This window comes from Aptenodytes patagonicus, chromosome 12 (assembly GCF_965638725.1).
Source record: "Aptenodytes patagonicus chromosome 12, bAptPat1.pri.cur, whole genome shotgun sequence".
Taxonomy (NCBI): domain Eukaryota; kingdom Metazoa; phylum Chordata; class Aves; order Sphenisciformes; family Spheniscidae; genus Aptenodytes; species Aptenodytes patagonicus.
In genome coordinates this window covers 422,711-441,770 of record NC_134960.1, presented here as the reverse complement: position 1 = coordinate 441,770, position 19,060 = coordinate 422,711, and the positions used below count along the sequence as shown (strand labels likewise).

Sequence of the window (19,060 nt, the reverse complement as noted above, 5' to 3'; positions counted from 1 at the left end):
CTTCGTTTGACTCTCAAAGCCAGAGAGGAGACAGGCAGCTGGGTGCCCAGCTCTGTGGGGGCAAGAACACAGGCGTCTGAGGTGCCCGTCAACCCTGCCCGCTCTGCCCTCTCCCTGGCGTGACTCTTACCACTGCCTTGTCCCAGATGACAGACATTCGTTCCTCTATGCCGTTCGTCCCTTCTGGGATTGCTGTGAAGTTGTCTTTTCCAATTGCTTTCTGTGAGGTGCTGAATGTACAGTGGGCACTTCCTGAAACCTGCAGGTCACCACTGAGGGGTGGTGGTAACAAAAGCATCATCAACCGTTTTGCGGTTAGACAACAGCAGGGATGCGAGAGACATGGATCTCCTCTGGGCACAGGCAGCCCCTGGCTCAGCTCTGTTTTACTCTGCACCCCTGTTTCTACAGCCCCTAGTCTGAAGACTTCCACCTGACTTGGCCCCTGCCACCTGACTTGGCCCCTGCGACAGCTGTGTCACCTGGGGGCATGGAGCCAAGAGAGCTCTGCCACGCCACGCTACCAGCCTGGGGCACGGACAGCATCCTGCACACAAGAGAAGTCAACAGCTCAGCTCCCGGGGAAAACACCCTGGGGAATAGGGTGGTCTTTGTGTCAAGCGAAAAGATGTCCTTCCATATGAGACTCCAACATTTGCACTAACACAAAGCGAAAAGACATCTCAGGTCTGCTTGGGAGAGCAGCCTTTCTGCCACACAGGGAGGAAGAGGCCTCTCCACCCGAGAACTATCCCCCACAGCCAGCCCTTTCATTGTGCACTGCCAGCTCCTGCACCCCGAGGGGCAAATGCAGCCCTCCCCTGCCCCATGGGAAGCCTGCTGCGGGCAGGCATCACCTGTCTCTGGGAAAGGGGACGTGGCTGCAGGAGCGGGCTTATGTGGGGCTAAGCCTGTGGGCTGCCCACCGCTTGCACTGCCGACCTTCCCCAGCGAGGAAAGCACCTCAGCCGGGCTCCAGGGCTCTGGCCTGAGACATTTCGTCTGGCAGGAGCTCACCAAAGGCTCCTCAGCCCCACATGGACACTCGCAGCATGAGCTGCAGCAGGAGAAGCAGCCGGCAGCGCAGACCAAGAAGGTGTGCTTGCAAGTGCAGGCTGGCCCAAGCTGCAGCCTCTGGCCCAAGCTACAGTATCTCTGCCACATTACTGACACAAAAGCAAACACCCCCCACAGCCACATGTAAATCTGACAGTGGGATAAAGACAGTCAGGACTCCCCAGAAGCAGCTCTCTTCAGGAGGCCCAGAAAAGCTTTACTGCAGTGCTCTACAGAGGCTGCTGCTCAGTGCTGTTATCCAGACACCTCTGCCCAGAAAGGGTCACCAGTCGAATGAGATGCCCTGACCCATCCTGTTCCTGACAACGATGGCAGAGGGCAGGAACGGGCAGAGCCAGTGAGCTGCCGACAGGCAGGGCAGGGCGAGGAGCTGCCCATGACTCCCTGGAAGTCATCCAGCTGCTGTGGCGTCCTCGGGGAGCAGGTGACAGGCAGCAGTTGGAAAGTCACTGCTGCTGGGCAAAAGGAAGCAGACCAACACAGGCCAGCTCCCGGCACTGCCTGTGTGAGGCAAGTGGCCTCGAGCACCTGGCTCCCAGTCTGGCTGCGCCTGAACCCAAGATGGTGTGGACACAATGGCTCTGCTTGGGGCTGCGAATCAGCCCTAATCCACTGGTAATCTCCATCTTCCTCTGATAATTTTTGCCATATGTCTGACTGACTGCACAGCCAGAGACCAGGCTGATGACACAACATGCTTCCTAATCTCCACCAGATTTGTCCCGGTGGAAGAAAACAAGCCTTCCAGCCCAGCTGGAGCCTCGCAGCCTCCCAGAAAATGGCACAGGAAAGGTGTCAGGACAGATGCCTGCGGGCTGCAGGGACTCAGAAGTGCTCTTGCCTCTCCTTTGAGGTCTGGGGTAATTTGAAGTGGAAGGGAAGGATTAGAAAGCCAGTTCAGGAGCTGGGCTCACTTTTCCCTGCCAGTCCCTAAGACCTGCACCTATTTCATACATCCAGACTGAGCAGAGGCACATCTTGCTCGTTGACCATAGCAAAATCCAGAGTGAGCTGCATAGTCAGACCCCAAATGCACCAGCATCACTCTTCGGCCAGCCATGGCATCTCCGCCCTGGCACAACCCAGGTTTATCCTAATGTGCCCCTCTGCCAGGACACCTCTTACTGACCAGTCATCCCTTGCTCATCTAGTCAGAGATGTTTCCAGCATTATCTCAAAGGTCATTTCCATTTACAACCCCCTCAGTGTCAGTCGTCCCTGGCTAACACAGACCAGCCAGTTCAGCGTGCAAACACAGGGTGAGAGGGGCATGTGATTCACACGTGGCGCGTGGACAGGGCCAGCAATGAGGTCTGCATCCCTAGCTGCTGTGCGTGCCTTGCCAATGAGAAGATGGAGTATAACTGTGAAAGGTCAAAGCAAATTGCTGAAGTGCTTTTATTGTTTGCTCTCTATTTTCAACAAATCCTTCCCCACCCCCTTGCCTTCAGGGTGAAAAAATGACCTACCATCCCTGTCAGATGCGCGCGAGCTGCCCTTAAAGGCCTCGTGCACTCTGCAGGCTGTATTACTGCTAACCTGTACAGGCATGAGAAAATGTCTGTTCTGTATTCGACTGGTGGGCCTCCACCAGCTTGTGACACCTGTAACCCCTCCACCTTCTCCTGCACCATCGCAACCCAGGCAGCCATTCCCCGCCCTGCACGTGCAGAAGGCCTTCTCCAGCTTGGTGAATGCTTTCATTGATAAGTCTGTGTTAGCTGGTCCTCATTTCTTTGCCTTCTTCAGGGCATTTTAAATGGTTCATGACTACTTGCCCTGGTATTTTTCTCATTACTGATGTTAAGCTTATGGTGCCTCCCCTGTCCTCCCTCCACTCTTGGGGATAAGCCACCACGGCTCCGAGTCAGAGCCATTTCATCAGTCAGCTCATTAAATACCTGCAGTGAAGTGGTTCAGGTTGGGCTAATGTCTATGCTGCCCAGGTACTCCCTAATCTCTTCCTTCCCCATTAGAGGCCAGAGTCCGCTTCTTCCCACTAGCAGCATTGCCCAGCAAAGCTGTCACTCACCTGGCCAGGAGGGAGTTGATGTAGTCAGGGGTTGTTGGGTCTGGGCTCAGGGGCGGAGAGACCACAAATGCCGCAGCCTTGGCCCAGTTCTTGCTCCAGTAGTGTGTCCCATCAGTCCCAAGACTGGCCGTGATCGGCTCACCAAACACCACATTGCCTGGAAAGGGGGACATAAAGGATGCTGATTTGGTGGAGCCTGGAGGCATTCTCTGTTCCACAGCACTACCACCAACAGCCTGCCGTGCCCAGAGGACACACAGACCTATGCTGGGCTGTCCTATGCTGCCTGCTTGGACCTCAGGTGCTGGGGCAGGCAGGAGGGACAGCAAGGCCCACGTGAGTGTCAGGGGTGAGCCCTGCCTGCCATCACTGTAGGGCCCTCCCGCTCAAGGGCACAGATCCTGCTGGTGCAGCAAGCCTGGTGGGAGCACGGCGCAGAAAGGCATGGCCACAGAGCTGTGTTCCCCAGAAGACATCACAGAGAGACGAATGACACTGGCAACCTGGCCTCCTGCCCCGGCAGATGGCTGCTTCCCAGCCTGCCCTGCTCCGGCCACACTCCTGGGAAGTGAGGCCCCCAGTCCCCTCCTGCAAGCACTGGTGTCCCCGCACTGTAGCGGGGGGCATTTCATCCCACTGACTTTCAGCCCAAGAGCGACAGCCACGTCTCTGAGCTGACCAGCAGCACAGGCACACCTGGCAGGGGTCAGGCAATTTGATAAGAAATGACAGCCCGCAGCAGGGCAGACAGACCACAATGCAGCCTGACACTGAACCCACGCCGGGCCGATGACCAAGCCTCTCACAGTGTCCTTCATCATCATCTCCTATGCATTCTTCCTCCTTTATCCCTCGTAAATATTTACCACGTGCCACCAAAGAGCTGGCAGGCCTGTCCCCCACTCCTGTTCCTCACTCGCCTTCTGGTGCCCGACTCCAGGGACAGGCCAGGGGAGAGGGCAGCAGCTGGTGACCAAGGGCTTTTTGCAGAGCAGGGCTTGTCATGCTGATAAACTAGGATGGGGACTGAGAAACTGTGCTTTTCTTTCCAAGCACGCTCTACAGCCTGGGTGAGTGCTTCTGGGAGATACTCATCATTATGTCCCACAGTTACCAACTCCACCAAGACTCTCTCTACAAATGCATTTTCTACATTTCCTCCCCCCCACCTTTTTATAGAGGCTCACTGAACACAGCTGTGGACATGCACACGTGCGTGTGGGGAGTCCCTGTGCTCCACCTCCAGTGACAAATGGAGGCCTCCAGCCACCTGAAAAGACACCCAAGCACCCCCAAGGGGCCAGCACTTCAAAGGGAGGCCGGGGCTATATGCAGCAGCTCAAACCACTTGCACGTGGATGGATGAGTCTCCTCAGAGAGCGCTTCAGAGCTGCAGACAAACTTTCGTGTTTAAAGCGCTGCTCCTACCTGTGACCCACATGTTGATGTTACCTGATGTGACAACAGGACGTGGCTCCATGTGGCCTGGTGCAGTGTCCCTGTGCCCTTCACAAGTCAGGTAAATCCCTAAACTAACTGCTCCCCAGCAGAAAGGGAAGCACTGGACTGTACTCAAGACACAGTGGTGGTCTTGGCAAAACAACCATGAGGACATAGGGACCACTGAATCCAGCTGTCCAGGATCCCAGTGGCAACGGCAAGGCTGCATGCAGCAGCAGCTGCCACTCACCTTTTTTTCTGGCTTGTGAGATGAGGTCAGCAGCACTTTTGCTCATCACTTTAGTCACGTAGAGAGGACAGTTGGTCTGGCTGGCAATAGTGATGGCCCGGAAGACAGCTTCTGCTTCCAGCTGGAAGAGAGAACGGTGCACGGCTGCAGAGGAACACTGGGCAGGCAGAGAAGAGCCCCTGCTCCTCTTGGCACACCATGGATTGCTGCTGACACCCTGTGCCCTTGCTCTTACCCTTGACTCCCTGAGGGCAGGTTAATCAGGGAGAGGGTTCAGTCTCCCTAGGGCACAGCCCAACCTGCAGGCTACAGCCACACAATGCTCAGCAGGGGAGTGCTGCCTGGACCGTGCTCGGGGGCCATCACAGAGCTACATCTGCTGTTTTTTCCACTGCCTGGTTCCAGCTCTCCCAACAGCCAGAGAAACCCAGGGACTGCTGCCCATGCCTGACAGCACAGCTCACAGGCTGACACCAGACAGCAAAAAGATCTCCCCCTTCAGACCACTCACTGCTCCAGGCTCTCCTGCGGCTGCATTTAGTTTAACCAAACATCACCCTGCCTGTGGCTGGGGTGCAATGAGCTACGCACTGGCAGGCTCTTCTGCAATGCAGCTGCTGCTCGTCCCAGCCTGCTGACACCCGCCCTGTGTTTCACTGTCCTGCTGTTAGCAGAGGGTGGATTTCCATCACGAGGGATATCTTTGGACTATTACATCAGCCCGTGCTCAGCCTGAGCTCAACCCCAGAGTTTCTCCAAGTGTTTGCTCTACAGTTTGGCTTCAAGCTTCGGCATGAGAAAGTTCAAAACAGAAGCCTTAAAAAGACAATGTACCAATCAGCTAGCTCCCAAGGGAGGCCAGGACTGCCAGCTGCAGGGAATGCAGTAACTGCCTGTGGGCCAGGCAGCTGGCCATGCAAGCTTAGCTCTCCCAGTAGCAGGAGAAGCAGACCACTGCACCCAGACACACATGCACCCGTACACCTCTCGTACTTGTGCAGGCCTATTTGCTGCACAGTGAAAAGAGGTTTATCTCTTCTGCTTAAAGATTCTTTAAACAGAAATTTAAACAAGAAGATATTTTTATCAGCGCACTTATGGACTTGAGTAGTTGACAGGGTTTAACACGTGAACAGGAGCAAACAGAGCCATCACTGAATACCCTTCATAGCAGGTTACAATCTGAAGCAGCACCATCCTGCCGTACCAAATCACCACCATCACAGGATAGAAGAACATGTCTTTAACCCCCACTGAGGTCCCTCCAGGACAGAGCAGACCCACGGAGCTATGGGCCACCCTCCCAGTGCTTTGCCATCATCCTGCAGGCTTTATGGGGGGTAGCAGGGTCATTTGTACTCTACCTAATGTTTTCCCAGGTAGAGGATGTTCTGGAAGAGGGACACTTTATTTTCAAAGGCAATGAGATCTGGATTTGGCTGAACAGATGGTATCTAGAGCCTTCTTGCACTGTTCTCAGTTGCCTTATGCTTTAATGGCATTTCAAGATCAAACACTCAACAACGTTTTACTGGCTTTGGACAAGAAGAACCGCAGTGCTGTCTTATGATAATAGGACAGTTCTCAAATCCTGGCACAAACCACAGCATCCTGTAATTGCGGGTTAGCTTGCCAACTAGTGGCAATGGGTCTAGAGCCATAAAAATAAATGGCAGTTTACACACAGAGGGACTCTGATCTACTGTATTTGACACTGAGTCTCTTCCCTGTACAGAAAAATGCTTTACAGTCTCATACTTCAAAGAGAATAAGCACTGTATTACACTAGACTATATATGTTGTTACCAGCCATAATACAGTCAACTTCTTACACTTTCAATTTAAGCCAACTGATTTTACTTCTAGCAGACCCTGAAGTACAAATCTGTCCCTGTGGTCCCCTGATTGGCTTTGCTATTGTACCAAATTCCTATTGTTTTCTTCTTTCACGTGCTGTGGAAAGTTAAAAGCACCCCTCAGCAGGGAGCTATGTCAAGAAAACCTGTCTAAAATTAGACTCAACTCAGACTAATGGACCAAACAGAAAAATACCCTGTGAGCCAAAATTAGAAGTAATCTAATTAGTGTCTTACAATGATTTGTAACCAGGAAATTCCCCCTCTCTTTCCCTCCCACTCCTTCCACCAATGGCTTTGTCCGTCTGATTTTGAAACGCACTTAGACCCTAGGCAGAGATTAAGCAGGAAGCGGCTGGAATCTGTCTGCACTCAGACAGACATGAACAGTGAATTTTCAGAGGAACTAAAACTCGCCATTTGATTCTTCTCAGGCCTCTTACACCCGTGGAGTCACCTATACAAGACAAACACCCCCAAACCAGCCCCAAATCTTGCTACAGCCATACAGATCCTTTTGTTGATTGATTAACCTCTGGGAGACTCAGAAGCCCTTGCCTCTGCTAGGAGACTTGAGCAAGACTGAAAAATGTTTGTCACAAAAGTGCACCTCACTCTTTCCTGAGCTGAACAAGACAGTATTGCCTGTACAAATGGATACCCATAGATGCATACACACACACATCCCCCGATGCTTGCCTGGCACCACTAAATACACTAAGACCTACAATGACTTGTGGGGAAAGCTCTTCAGTGCAGCAAGGTTAGTACCGTCCTTTGCATCTTACCTCCTCAGGTCTGCTCAGCACGTGGCCCTCAGGGCCGGTTATTCCCATCTCCAACATCCTGGTTTGTTCCTAGGACATCAAAAGGACAGAGGGACATTACAAGACTGTGAAACTATCAACCACACAGAAAAGCAGATCCCTCCTGTGTCGAACCCTTCCCTCGGGACTGCAACCACCCTATGTCCTGTGGGACCACTGTGCACGGTGAGAGGCTGTGCACCCTCAAGGGGTCTGAGAGAGAAAGAGGGAGGATGGGGAAATGGGAGTGCTTGGAGAGAGCGCAGACACTGACTGAAACCTCTTTGATGAAACAAGCACAGTGAGGAGGAAAAAAGAGTACAAAACTCCCCAGCTCCATGAACAGCACTTGATGTTTACAGTCCCTTTCCAAGGCCCTCCCTGGCTCCCCTTCTGAAAAGCAAGTATCTGAGAAGAAACTATTGAGAAAACCATCATTAAAGCCAATAAAAAAATTCTCCTCCCAAGGTTACTCCTGGGTCGCCAGTGCTCTTTAATCATTTGGATATCAGCAAGTGCTAAATCCTGTCCTATATCAACTTCTATAGTAGCTGGTGGTGTGAGGTGTTGGTTCCCGTATTAGCAGTATTCCAAGTATTTTGCTGTTATAAATAAGGACCATGGATAATTGTGTGTGTGTGTGTGTGTGTGCTGCATGTGCTGGCTTGCCTATCTCCTGTCTGCATCCTAGAGATTTATCTCGTATTCCCTCGTTTCAAACATCTCCCTTTGACAGAGGTCAAAGGAAACATGCAGGCGGACTTCAGGTCTGCCCTGATCAAGGCACTCGGGTATCTTTCTGACCCTCATACCTTTACCCATGTGCTGTCACTGCCTGTGGCAATGCACATGTTTGCTCCCACCCAACACCTGCCCTTGACTTGCAGAAACCACATGCAGTTGCACAACAGGCAACATTTCTCCAAGAGGTGTCGGGGGGCGTGAAGTGGATGCACAGCAGCAGTAATAGTAAGCCTGTAAGCAAGCAGTTTTATGCACTTTTTCTTGTGTCTTGTAGGGTACTGAGCATATTATGGGCATTAAATAATGCCACCAATCTGTGTCAGGACTGTGTAACTCCAGCAACAATAATAGATGTGTTCACAGCTGTTGGAGGAGTGTATCAAAGGATGAGGCTGCACAGCAGGTAAGTGCTGCGTGTTACCTCCTCTGACACCTTCTCTGACACAGTGAGAGTGCCAAGCAGACTTGACAATACTCTTCTCAAGTCTTGCTCTTCACCCACCATGAAGCACCCTCCCACCACCTACAGCATGTCAGAGTCTGAAGTCTGGAGCTCTGCTCACGTCCTATTTCTGTTCAGGCCATGCATCACATCTCTTCCCCTGCAACCTCCTCTCCTATGTTGACCAAACTCTGGAGAAACACACAGTCTCCAGGGCCACTGAAAGTAAAATGGACTGAAATGGGGAATGGAGAGGACAAATCCTCTGCCTCCTTCCTGGGAACCACCACCAGCGGATGACCACAAGCATCACGTCGCTGTGCTAATAACGCGCTGAGCCCCACACCAGCTTGTGATGTTTCAATCAGTCCTGACAGAAGGAAGCAATTCCCAGGGCTGTGAAGTGCTACCAACTAATAGTTTTGGGGCATTTTGTGGTTAGGCTGGTGCTGAAGTAGAGATAAACTAGCCAAGACAATTCCTCTGACCACTTTTTGTTTTCATGTGAAAGAGCAATCCAATTGTGCACTGCAGCTCTAAGAAGTCCAAAGAAAAACTGGTTCTTGTAGCCTGAGAGGATGTTCGAAGAATGACCTCTTAGCTCACACTCCTTCAACTCCCAAGAATAAGAGAGACAGGAAAAAACAAGTAGTTGCAGAGTATAACTGAGCAATGTCTTCTCTGTCTTAATGAAAATCCAAACGTTTGGACTTCTCTCATCCAGCACCAATTACAACACAGCGGGCCAATACAGCCTACCCACTTGAACACCAAACCACATCCCTCATAACAATTCCCTTGCAAATCCAGCTCCATTAGCAGGCTGCTTGCTTACAGCAGGGATAAAACTCCTCCCTTGCTGCAGCACTTTTCAATACACTTTAACTCTCTTGGCTGATTATGTGCAAGGCAAAGGTCTCTGCCTCTCCACACCGAACAAGAGCTGCGGTTGGAGTGAACATACTGTACTTGATGGCCCACTCTCTTCCATTTAGATAATTGCTAACTCACTATTTCAGATTCGCTTATGCACCACCTATTCACAGCAGAAAATCTTGGTAAATTTGATATTGCTGCTGAGCAGCAGAGAGATCACCTTTCAGAAGATGTCCATACAGCTTTAGAGTCATCTTGCTAATGCCCCACACCGAATCTGCCTGGGATGGATTTTCAGTCCCCGCATACCAGAAGAGTAGTTAGTTACCTGTGCAATTATATCCCCATTTTCAGCATGAACTTGAGCTATGGCACCCAGCTCTGCCAGGCAGCTGAATATCTCATACAGCTAAAACAGAGACAAGAAAAAATTATTACCGAGTAGACAGACTGCCTTGGCCTTTGCACTGCCTTGGCACCCTGCACTGCCTTGGCACCCCGCACTGCCTTGGCACCCCACACGGTCCTTCACCCAAAGGCCGGCAGTGGCAGGGCCTGGTGTGGGTGTGGCGGGACCAGCTCTGGCCATGCCAGGCAGTGCTCTCCAAATGCCGCGGGAGAGCAGATGCGGATGCTCTCAGTGATCTCCACCTGCAGTGTGGGAGCCCGGCCGGCCCGTGGCTGGCACACCATGCCTGCAGCCCAGGGGCAGCCCTCCGAAGGCATCAAGGGCAGAGGAGAGGAGCCGTGAGGCCCAGCCAGGTGCAGTGGGCTGCCTGCCACCCCGTCCTCCCTGTGCCCAGTGTGGCTGCCATCCCCCCTGCTGCCCCTCGCATCAACACAACCAAGGCGGTGAAGGGGGTCTCACCTCAGTGTTCGACATCTGGTACAAATCCTTGTAGGCCATGTACACCATGAAGGAGTTAACTCCTAGGGGCAGAGCAGAGAGGAGAGAGGGGTGAGCTGAGGGCTCTAACTCCTGAACGGTCCAGGTCAGGCTGCCTGCTCTGGGCTGCCTTCCCTGCTAGCCTATCTGCAGGGCACAACTCCCGCTCATGGCCATGCAGGATCCCAGCAGGCACTCAACAGCAAGAGGACAGACGACAGCACGGTCACCCCTTGCCCTCCTTCCGCCGGGACCACCCCATGGCGAGGAGACGCAGCTCACTAAGGCCCGCACACAGGGAGCAGTGGGCAGCAAACCTTTCTCTTGGACCATGGTGTGCAGCTCCTGCCGGACACGGTCACTCCAGCGGGGGATGTCCACGTGCAGCGCATAGTCGCAGCAGGCCTTCCCATCGGCCCACTCCCGCCACCGCTCCAACGCCTCCACCAGGCTGGACTCGGGGTCTGGCACCACATGGTCCACTGCAGAGGCAGAGCAGGGGCAAGGGGTGGGCAAGGGCTCCCCGCCCAGGCCACTGCACCGCGGCCCTGCATGCTGCCGAGCATCTCTGCAATCCCAGGCTCATCTCCTCAGCAGCTTCAGGGCAGCTCTGAAGAGGTCCCCATCACCTTCGCGATGTGTCTGGGCTCCTCCAAGTGCATTTATCAGCAGGGAAGCACACAGAGCCTTTGCTTAACAGCCTTTGGCACGGGACCAGGGGCTTTTACAGGCTTCTGCTGAGAAATCAGCTGAAAGCTGAAGGGCCTTGTCCTTCCTCACCCCCACTTCCACCCCATTAACACATAGCCTCCTCCCACACTGCAATACTAATGCACCTTTTATTGCCCACCATGTAATCCCCATGCCCTGCCACAGTCCATTTCACACAACTTATTTTTTTGGCCCGGGGGAAGGAGAACCAGTGGGGGGAGGGCAAGAAACCCAGTCCTTTACTGGAAGGATCAACAGTTGCTGCTGCATCCCAAGAAACCCTGCAGTGCACACAGCTGTGACCACTGCACACCAGTAAAACCTGGACCTCAAACCAGTGCACAGCTGTAGCCTTCTCCAGGGAAGGACCTCAGAATTCACTTTCCTTTTTTGTTAGCATTGTTTATTTCCGAGCAGCACGGGATGCCAGGACATTGCTCTGTTCCTCTGCTCAGAGTCATCTGAGCATCATGCTGCCCTGTTTTTATTTAACAGGGAAAAAAAGTTATGCCCATTGTTCCTTTTTGAGAGTCTCAGGGGCACCAGTGGCTGCAGACAATGAAGCACTGCAGAACACGTGATCTGCAAGGGCAAAGGGTCCTATGCAAATCTCCTGTCCCACCACTTCAGTATTACTAAGGATCCCAAAGATTCATCCCACTCCTCACTCTCTAGACTGCATTGACAGAGATCACAGAAAAGATGAGCACACTGTCATGGACCTTTAAAACAAAGACGACTGAGAAAAGCAAAGAGAAAAAGAAATAACTGGGCAACGTTCCAAGAGTGCTGGGTGCTGTCACATACAGGACCTGCCTGCTGCACTCACTGATCATGGTAGTTCCACCAGCCAGGGCTGCTTTCGTCCCTTGGAAGAAATCATCCACAGTTGTCATCCCCTTGTATGGCATCTGCAGGTGAGTGTGGACATCAATTCCTCCAGGGATCACCATCTTCCCATTGGCTTCTATGGTTTTGACCCCTCCAGGGACAATCAGATTGTCTCCAATCTGCCTGATGAGATAATACCAAGATGGTGAGCCACACACAAAGGAAAACCAGCCACAACATCATCAATGAACAGTTCACCTAGGGAGCAGCCAGGTCAACTCCTCCCGCCGGCAGAAATGCCCCACTCCTTCCCACTCCCACACCTGGGCTTGCAGGAGCCAGCAGAGTGAAACCACCTCACTCTGCAGCAAAATGCAGGACTGTCCAGCTTGCTTAAACCTACAATTTGCATAGTCCAGGGGTGGCTGCCATCTGTCCAGCTGCTCTAGTAGTGCCTATGATGGCACCTGCTGTCTCAGGCAGGCACCGGGTTCGGGTGGCTGGGGAGTATGGTCTGATGGGCATGCAGATCTCTGCAGTGTATGGTGAGAAGCTGCCTAGGACACTTCATACCCCACAGACTCACGAGTCAGGATCCTGCAAGCGTTTCCAGCGTAGCAGTCCTGCCTGCTCACCCAGGGTGCATGCTCACAAAACCCAACACCAGCCCTGCTTCCAGTAAGCCGCACCCCTAATCTCTCTTCTCCCCCATCCTTCTGCCCACCTTAAGTAAAGCTCAAGTCTGAGGCTTACTTACAGAGAAAGATGATTTCCCAGCGTAATGCCACAGCTGCTAGGCCAGCTCAAGGCTCGTCAGGGATTTGTAATGCTGCTCACAGCACAAAGTCCCGAGTGTAAAGGGAAGCCTCCCTCTGGAGAGCTGGAGAGGAACTCACAAAGTGCGACGCATGGCTAGCTGCAGCCCAGCTGGACTCGCGGCACAGCCTGGAAGCACTGGGCTCACTCTCTTCCCAAGAAGCGCAGAGTCCTCCCCTCTCCAGGACCTCCCCTCTCACATTGTCTCCTTCATGCCCCTGAAGGACATCTTTGCTGTCAGCAGGGCCACACTGTAGTGAAGGCAGCTAAAACCCCAAGTACCTAAAAATATCTTCTGAAAACAGGAAACCTAAAAAGTTCCAGTATACATCTACTCGTAACCTAAAATACCATTCTAGTCTTCTGGAGTTTGTGCTGTTCTAGCAAATGACATTCTCCTCCCTAAACATACCCAGCCCTCCTGCAGGCCAGGTCACCTGAACCTTAGGACTCCCTTCACTCAGCCCCCTGCCCTCTCAATCCCTTTATCTGTCCATATGTAGCACTCAGCCATCAAATCTCTTCTTTCAGAAATCCTATTTTCATCAAGCCTTCCTCAGTCTTTTTGATAAATCAAGATAAAAGACAAGTTGGTTTTAGTAGAAAACTTGATTTCCTTGACACACTGGGGAAGTAAATGAGGAGCAAATTCCTTAGTCACTTTGCAGGTTTTTTTCCTTAGAATAACAAAAGTTCTGTGGGCAGAACTGCTCACTCCAGTGTCCTCACAGCAATAAACCAGCAGCTCTTTCCACCGCTTTTATTGAGACGAATCCATCACCAAAGGATTTAAACTGCTCACTGTATTCTTACCAGAATTCTCTTGCGAGAGCATTTCACTTCTGATGCAATGAAATTCTGTGACCTCCAGGCTGCAGACGAGGCTAAGTGATTTGCCCAAGGATACCCAAAAAGTCTGTGCCATAGCAAGACCTGAAGCTGGCTCTGATCCCTGCCTGGGTACAAGTACTAGTCAATCACGAATGCTCTTGTCCACCAGCTAAAAACAGCCTCATAAAAATACAGTCCCACTTATTGAAGTATTTCTCTGCTGCTGGATTTTTAAAATATACCATCCTGGGAAGGCTGGATATTTTCCTCTTACCATAAAGCAAGCAATGCTTTTCAAGTCCCTCTGCTATAAACTATCACGGTTCTTTCAATTCACCCAGCTTGGAGCTGGTCCCAACGTGATACAGTTGCCGCATTTGAACTGCAGCCTTTAAACAATGGAGTTATTACTGCACCTCTGAAACACACACGAAGAAGCTGGGGGGACCCAAGAGGCTTGCCTGCAATTCCTGAAAATCTCAAGGATGCAGATGACCTGCAGCACAGCACTATCCTTGTTAGTGCAAACAAATGGGATCTTGTGTGGGGTCATTCATGCTAATACTGCTAACACAGGGCAAAACAGGAGTCAAAGATAAATCTTGTTCCTGGTGCAATTAGATACAGCTTTGTTGTACAATGGACGCTGTGTCACAAAGTCACCGGCCCAAATGCAATTCAGTCACTGGAGTTACTACGTAAACACATCAGGCAATCACCTATGTGCTCACATACACTGCAGAGAGCTGAGCCTCTAACCAGAGCGGGCTATCAAGTTTTACTGGCTGGTAAGTTGGGTACAGACTACATCCACAAAAGCCAGCAACCACCCAGCCTGAAGCTGATTTAAGGGGAGATGGAGATAATACGCTATAGAAGTCCCATACTTACTTTATGAGGCCATCCTCCATGTAAATGTCAGCATAGAATGACTGGTCATCATTGACTATTCTCCCTCCTTTAATAAGGAGACGATCACTCTGCGAAAGGAAGAGCACAGCAGTCGTCAGTAGCAGGCAACACGTGCTTCTCAGCGGCCAGTACAGTGCCCTTCTTGGGTGCTCTCCTACTGCATCAGACAGCTCACCCCAACAGCCAATACTGCAGAAAGTTCACATCTGTACTGACACTTGAAACAACATGATAAGAGCAAGGATTGAAAAAATCATATTCATAGGGCTGTTTCTGAATGGAGCAGGTGCTGCCAGAAACACCACTGAGGCAGAATGAGTACAAAGAAGTTACTGGGGACACAGCAAATATGCTTCCATAAAATATACAGAGAGAAGTCAAAAGCTCCCTACACCAGGTCATTATGCACATAAATCTGCAGGCAGCACGAGCCACATACCAGTATTTAGAGCAAGTTTGTTACTAAGGGTATGTCCTTAAATCTTATCCAAATACCATACAAAGTAAGTTGCATTACAGAAGACAATTTATATCTCTCTCATCTGTTACCACCTTGCAAAGACCACCAACAGGACAGGCAGCCCTGAAGATGATGCATCTGCTGGAATCTGTCCTTCCCCTACGATACTCGAGGTGATCCTTCTGAGGTGTTTCACAACGTCACAGGTCTACACAATACCCAGGAGGCACTGAACTGCGTTCCCGTCTCATTTACCACCTCCTCTGTTCTCCTTTCTACTGACCTAAGTGGCCAGCAGCCTTCTCCAAAGGAGTGCAGCCTGACAGTGGAGGAGCACCCAGACCAGAACTGCTCTTATGCTCTTCCTGTATTCACGCTTTTGGACCTGGGCAACCCAGCATACACTGATGGGAGAGAATGGACACTGTCCTGTGGGGAACAGACCCTGTCCTGAGGAATTGGGAAGGCTGAGGTCCTGCTCTTCTACCTCCACCTGCATAAGTCCGAACACCAGCTGTGGGCAGTACAGGGGCAAACAGCCTGATCTCACACATGGCTACCATGTATTTGGGTCACATAACCCAATTGTGCTGTTCCAGAGAATATGCAGTCTTCCTGACTGCTTAAAACGCCTCCAGCAACACTCCAGCTCTCAAGCTCCCCTTACTTTCCTCTCTGCTCCCCCTGGTGCCCACAACCCAGGTTTTGGCATGTGAGTACACCCCCCTTCCACAGTCCGAGCCTGGACCACAGCTGACTGGAGCCTTCAGCAGGGTTCACACGCCAGCCTCACCCTGTGAAGCTCTTGCACAATTAATTCCTCTACAGGGGTTTGTTCTTCATCCGCCACCCCTGGGGTGATTTCTGGAAGTATCACCACAGCGGTGGTAATTTGCAGCTTCCTCCCTGGCAACAGAAGGATGCAAGAGAATCCCCCCATGTCCCTGCAGCTTGCAGCAGCCAAAGCCCTGAGACCGGTGTGCGTTTTTACGTCAATCTCATCCACACACAGTCGAGACAAAGAAACTGGGTGGGGAAAGGATTAGAATGCGCAGCACTCCCAACCCCAGCTGCAGCTCAGTGCTGGTGCAGGGGGAAGAGCCACGGTCTCTCCTTGCTTCCCAGGCAAGGGCTTTCCCACAGCTGCACCGATAACCAGCAACCCGAGTCCCAGCAACAGGGATTTACCTTCCCCACTCACCACAGCTTAATGCCAATCAGGAGCCTAGCCTCCCACCAGGAAAAGTGCACGGCTGAGTTGTTCCCCTGTTCCTGTCCCATGCACTGTCCTCCCCGACAAGCAGACGCAGGGTCAGCTCCCCTTCTCCCCTGACCTAAGCTAACACATCAGTGCAGAGGTCTAGCAGAACTTTGCTGTCTAAGGGGCGGGGTCTGGAAGCAAGGGTACGTTGCTGGTCACAGACCTTCCTGCACAGCTCCTTTAAACAGCTAGCTTTAACAGATCACAACCAGCACACAAAGATACCGGCCTTGACTAGCGACCTGGGAGACCATTACCACCTCTCACTTGCAGCTCTTTTCCTCAGGTACAGCCAAGGCAGGAGAAGAGCCGGGTACACGCTGGCCCGGGAGTCGTGGGTCCTCGTGCCAGCTCTCAGCCTGCGCTGCGTCTCTCCCCGATGGGCACACACCAGGCAATGCTTGGCTTTGGGGCTGAGGACCCCGAGCACAAACAGATGCTGTTGACAAGCCACTGATTCTCCTCCTCCCGCGGCACAGGGCGCTTGTCCTTCCTTTTGTGTCTATCCAGTTGTCGTCTCACCAACAATACTGTAATTTTAAGCTCAGAAACCCCCAAATGGTGAAGTGTGACCACAGCCAGTTGCTTATAGCCTGTCAGTCACAGGGGTCAAGCAGCTGAGCCGTGGCTCCCATGGATGCAAATAATGAGTATTTAAGCAACACTACAAGAAATGTAGATAGAAACTACCAAGCAACAGTATCAGGTGTCAGCTATGGAAGATCAGGGCCACAGTTAGAAACACAGGGAAGGAGATTCTCGTTTTATATTTCAGTCAACTGTACATAGAGTTTCTCCCACATAACCAGTCCCCTATGCCCTGGCAGGTCCTCCTTGGCTTTACCTAGCCTGCACAATGAGAAAAAAAAAAGAGTCTACCTGCCCAGACCAGGCCTCCATTTTTTTTGGCTTGCCCAACTTGCTTTCCCGAAGGCCCTGGAGTTCATTCTCACTAGACTGCAGGAGCACCAGCAAATACTGATGCTGGCCTGCCTCCCCCTGTGCATCAGACAAGAGAAAGCAAAGGGAGACAGGCACCGGCGGCATGGGGAGTAGGAGACTGCAGCACTTGACAATTACTGAATAAACTGTTAATATGAATTGAGAAAATATGCCTGCCCACAAACACAAATGGTCATTCTGTGGCAGATGTGAAGGGCTGCCCAGTGCTAACTCTGTCAGTACATAAAATTGTGAGGTCCATAATGGCTGGAGCATGAACAAGGCATTTATTCAGGGGATCGGGCTCTGCCTCAGGGCCCGCCCCGAGCCCGGCTACCAGACACCCCCTGTGCCTGCAGGAGAGAGAAGGTCTGTATCGGCACCTACCCACCAACTACGAGGAAAAAATATAATAAAGTAAAATAAGTAAAACCCAAATGACACCACATCTACAGGCTCTGGCATCGTTCAGGAGCACACCCAGACGTTAAGAGGCAGGGGAACAAGAGAGGCAGAGAATGAAGCAGTTACGAGGAAACAAGTCTGACTTAATAGACAGGCTTCTGCAGCACACGCTGCCAGAGCAGCCTCAGATTACAATAAATGCACTGTTTCCCCTGCCAGGGCTCATTTGTGCATCTCCACACCCACCACGTCTCCCCGCCAGCCAGTGTCAGGCTGTGTCATCAGCCATTGTTAGCAGACGGAAAAACCCTCCCACACCAGGAGCCGCAGAGGCACCACAGGGAGCACCTTTCCTCCCGGCCCGGCAGAAGCGCTGTGGGACTGGGCGAGCACGCCCAGGGCCCAAATCCCGGCTGCCTCTGCTGCCCAGCACAGCCCCTGGTTGCGCATGGCAAGCGGGGGCCAGCCTCTGTGCAAAGGGCCTGGCATGCCAAAGCAGCAGCATGAGTGAAAGGTGCCACACAGACCGTGTCTGCACGCAGCTCTACCTGACCGCTGACACAGACCTGTCGGGCTTGCCAGCCTGATCTCCACTGCTGACTGTGTCTCAACAAGTCCCCATGCAGCCAGCGACAGCCCATTTGTACCGGTGTGGTACCTTTCGTGAGCATCCATTTCTGCGGGTGCAGGTGCTGCCCCACAAGGCCAAGCCTAAAAGCATCTTTCCAGCATAGCTCTGCCAAAACCTGGCGGGATCACCACCAGCCCCCAACAGCCCTGCCCTGCTGGGAAGCCTTTTTGCTGAACATTCCCTGTCTCTCCGCCTGTTGGCATTTGGGATCAAGCTTTCAAAACTATTACCCATTCCCTCATGCCCACACTCTGCTCCTGATGCTCTTGAGCATCATCTGGTCATTTGAGATCCCAAAATATCAGGGGGTCTCTTAATATTTCTTAGCATGATGCTGCAGAAGGAAAGGGAAGCAGCAGCTTCCAGAAGGCTGCTGAATCCAGCCAAGAATAGTGCTCACCTTGTTTACAAAGCACAAGGGCATAATTAGGGTAGCACAGAAGCAGGTATATGGCTTTACTGCTCTTTCCCTTGTAAAAGAAAAGACACTAATTGCAATGGTGTTTCATCAGTAGCTAGATGTCTCCTCCTTACTAATGTACCACACAACAGCATGGAAGAAACCCTGGCTGGAATTACAAGGATAGACAGTCAGCCACCAGCTACACTCAGTGATTCCCCACGGTCTGTGGGCATGGTAAGAAATGCCACACTGATAGCTGCCAGTTTACCAAAATCTGTCTAGTCAGTAACTGAGGCTTTTCTCCCCACTTGCACCTGATACAACATACTAGCCATCCCCATGCAGACCTCATTGTTTTTAGAGGTGCCAGAGACATCACAGAGATGGTGCTCGTGGGCTGTGACAGGGTGGCTGAATGGGATAGGCATGGCTCACACCAAGAAAAAAT

At 51.9% G+C, this 19,060-nt stretch overlaps 1 protein-coding gene across 2 annotated transcripts in view; it reads right to left on the bottom strand.

Annotated features, from left to right (window-relative positions):
* The window catches only part of DPYSL3 (dihydropyrimidinase like 3), a 42,847-nt gene that overhangs the window by 3,148 nt on the left and 20,639 nt on the right, over positions 1-19,060 (bottom strand). For both annotated transcript variants that reach the window (XM_076349956.1, XM_076349957.1), the window contains exons 2-10: positions 14,490-14,578; positions 11,950-12,134; positions 10,727-10,891; positions 10,392-10,453; positions 9,852-9,932; positions 7,444-7,512; positions 4,800-4,920; positions 3,110-3,266; positions 131-272 (exon numbers count right to left, since the gene is read on the bottom strand). In XM_076349956.1, the coding sequence (XP_076206071.1) occupies positions 131-272; positions 3,110-3,266; positions 4,800-4,920; positions 7,444-7,512; positions 9,852-9,932; positions 10,392-10,453; positions 10,727-10,891; positions 11,950-12,134; positions 14,490-14,578 (1,071 nt within the window). The remainder of the gene's footprint in view (positions 1-130; positions 273-3,109; positions 3,267-4,799; positions 4,921-7,443; positions 7,513-9,851; positions 9,933-10,391; positions 10,454-10,726; positions 10,892-11,949; positions 12,135-14,489; positions 14,579-19,060) is intronic.